Source organism: Pygoscelis adeliae, unplaced genomic scaffold, assembly GCF_000699105.1.
Source record: "Pygoscelis adeliae isolate BGI_AS28 unplaced genomic scaffold, ASM69910v1 Scaffold124, whole genome shotgun sequence".
Taxonomy (NCBI): domain Eukaryota; kingdom Metazoa; phylum Chordata; class Aves; order Sphenisciformes; family Spheniscidae; genus Pygoscelis; species Pygoscelis adeliae.
This window is the reverse complement of record NW_008824791.1, coordinates 1,176,913-1,178,846: the sequence shown is the minus strand read 5'-3', so window position 1 is coordinate 1,178,846 and position 1,934 is coordinate 1,176,913. Positions and strand designations below refer to the sequence as shown.

Genomic DNA, 1,934 nt, shown 5'->3' with positions numbered 1-1,934 from the left:
TGGAGAAAACAGAGCCACACTTTTCTCACTGATGCACAGTGAAAAAGAAACACATGGCAGCAGGGGAAAGTCCAGCTGGACATGGGCAGGGAAGGAGAGCGGGGGGGGAAGAGAAAAGTATTTCACCATGAGCTTCATGCACCTAAGCCATGCCCAGGGAGGTCAGGGAACCTCCATCCCTGGAGATATTTAAAACTCAGTGGGACAAGGCCCCAAGAAATCTGTTCTGACTTTGATGTTAGCCCTGTTTTTAAAAAATGGGTGGTAGATCACCTTCAGAAGTCCCCACCAATGTAAATTTTTCTATGATTCTCTGATATTATGCCCTAGTAACGCTTTCAATAAGAAGGCTCTGTGAAACCTCACAGAGAGAGCATAAGCAACATCTTCACAAATATCCTGCCAGTCCCATAGTCAAATACAATGGCCAGCAATCTTTGACCTCAGAGTTCAGGATGTTCAAAGATGAGAAGGAGTAATAAGTAATAATGAGTGATAAGACCCGGTAGTACACTTTACAATTTCCTCAAACAAAACGTGAAAACACTGAACTGGAATATTGCAGACTCTTATCTTCTATCTAGGTAATTAACTGCACTTGTTTTGCATGTTCTCAAGAAGGACTCAATTTGCCTGTCTTCTGTATTTTTTAAAAACCTTATTGAGTATAAATCTGTTTAAGGATGAAAACCAAATTGCCTTTCTGTTTGTTTAAAGCTCTGCTCTGTCATGTAGTTCCCTTATACACTCAGGTGTTCAATAGGTCAGCTTGAGACAGCTGAATGAATGCTCAGTTCTGACATCTGAAATTTGGGCCACTTTCATCAAGGTTCCCCCCAGAATATTTTATATTTAAGTTTTCCCATGCCATTCGTTTTTGTAACTGTAGACCTAACCAGACAGATTTATTCTTAAAAATTAGATACAAAGTTTCTGTCAAGGATCGTTAAAGATTGCTCAGGATTGACATCACTGAACTGTAAGTATGCACTTTAAAGAACTAATGCCTTCATTGCATCTACCACAATTCTAATTTTATTTTTTAAAAAATGCACTTTACGTATCAAGACTTGCACTGCAAAGTTCTCTATTACACAGGATTCATAAGAATATTGAATGCTATGCTCTACATTTTAAATATTTCCCTAGGTTATATTAGTTTACCATAAACCACTTTATAGTAAGAAAAACAAAAGGCAAAGTTAAGCTGTTCCCTTCCCTCAATAAGGATCACAATTCTTAATTCAGCTTTCCTCTCTACTGCAACTTAGTTCTTGTACTCTAGAATTGGCTTCCAGCTAAAATTGCAATTTGACTATCACCATACACTGAATTATTTAATTGTTTCTTTGTCATGAGTTAATGTTCATGCAATAATCCCTTTTTCTATCTTCTCAGGGCAAAGCAAAACACTTTACCTACTTTAATGTCTTTCTTGCCTAGAAATTTATTTCTTTTTGGAAAAACATGCTGCCCTGACACCAATATAAGTTTTCCTATTGTCACACTGACATTCCCATTATTTCAGTTGCCTGAAAATGCACGTCACTAGCAATCTGAAGGTAGACAAACTTATGCTGGCATTTTTAGAGTGAGTTATAAAATAGAAAGTTATAACAAATCTAACTGGGATGTTAAGTTTAATACTTGAGAATTAGATCATAAGAGATCTAATAGCGTCAAGAAGTGTAAGAAATCAAGAATGCCTAAGTCACCTACTTACACCTAGTTCTTCTTCAGGTTTAGCTGCTGGGTGATCGTTTTTTTCATCCATTTCAGCAGAATTCATTTTACTGCTTGTCCCAGCTGAAAAACAGCTTTGCACCTTTTTTCAGGCACCACTTCTACTTCTGAAGCTGAAGACAGCTAACAGCAATGTCCAGGACCAAGAGAGGCATCAATTTACTTTGATGAGTTTCCAATTGTAATCTCAT

The 1,934-nt window shown here is 37.3% G+C and overlaps 1 protein-coding gene across 1 annotated transcript in view; it reads right to left on the bottom strand.

Moving 5' to 3' along the window:
• Window positions 1-1,934, bottom strand: part of TMPRSS7 (transmembrane protease, serine 7) — a 33,497-nt gene extending 31,563 nt beyond the window's left edge. Inside the window, 2 exon segments of the mRNA XM_009323887.1 lie at window positions 1,724-1,807; window positions 1,809-1,934. Coding sequence (XP_009322162.1) covers window positions 1,724-1,807; window positions 1,809-1,934 — 210 coding nt within the window.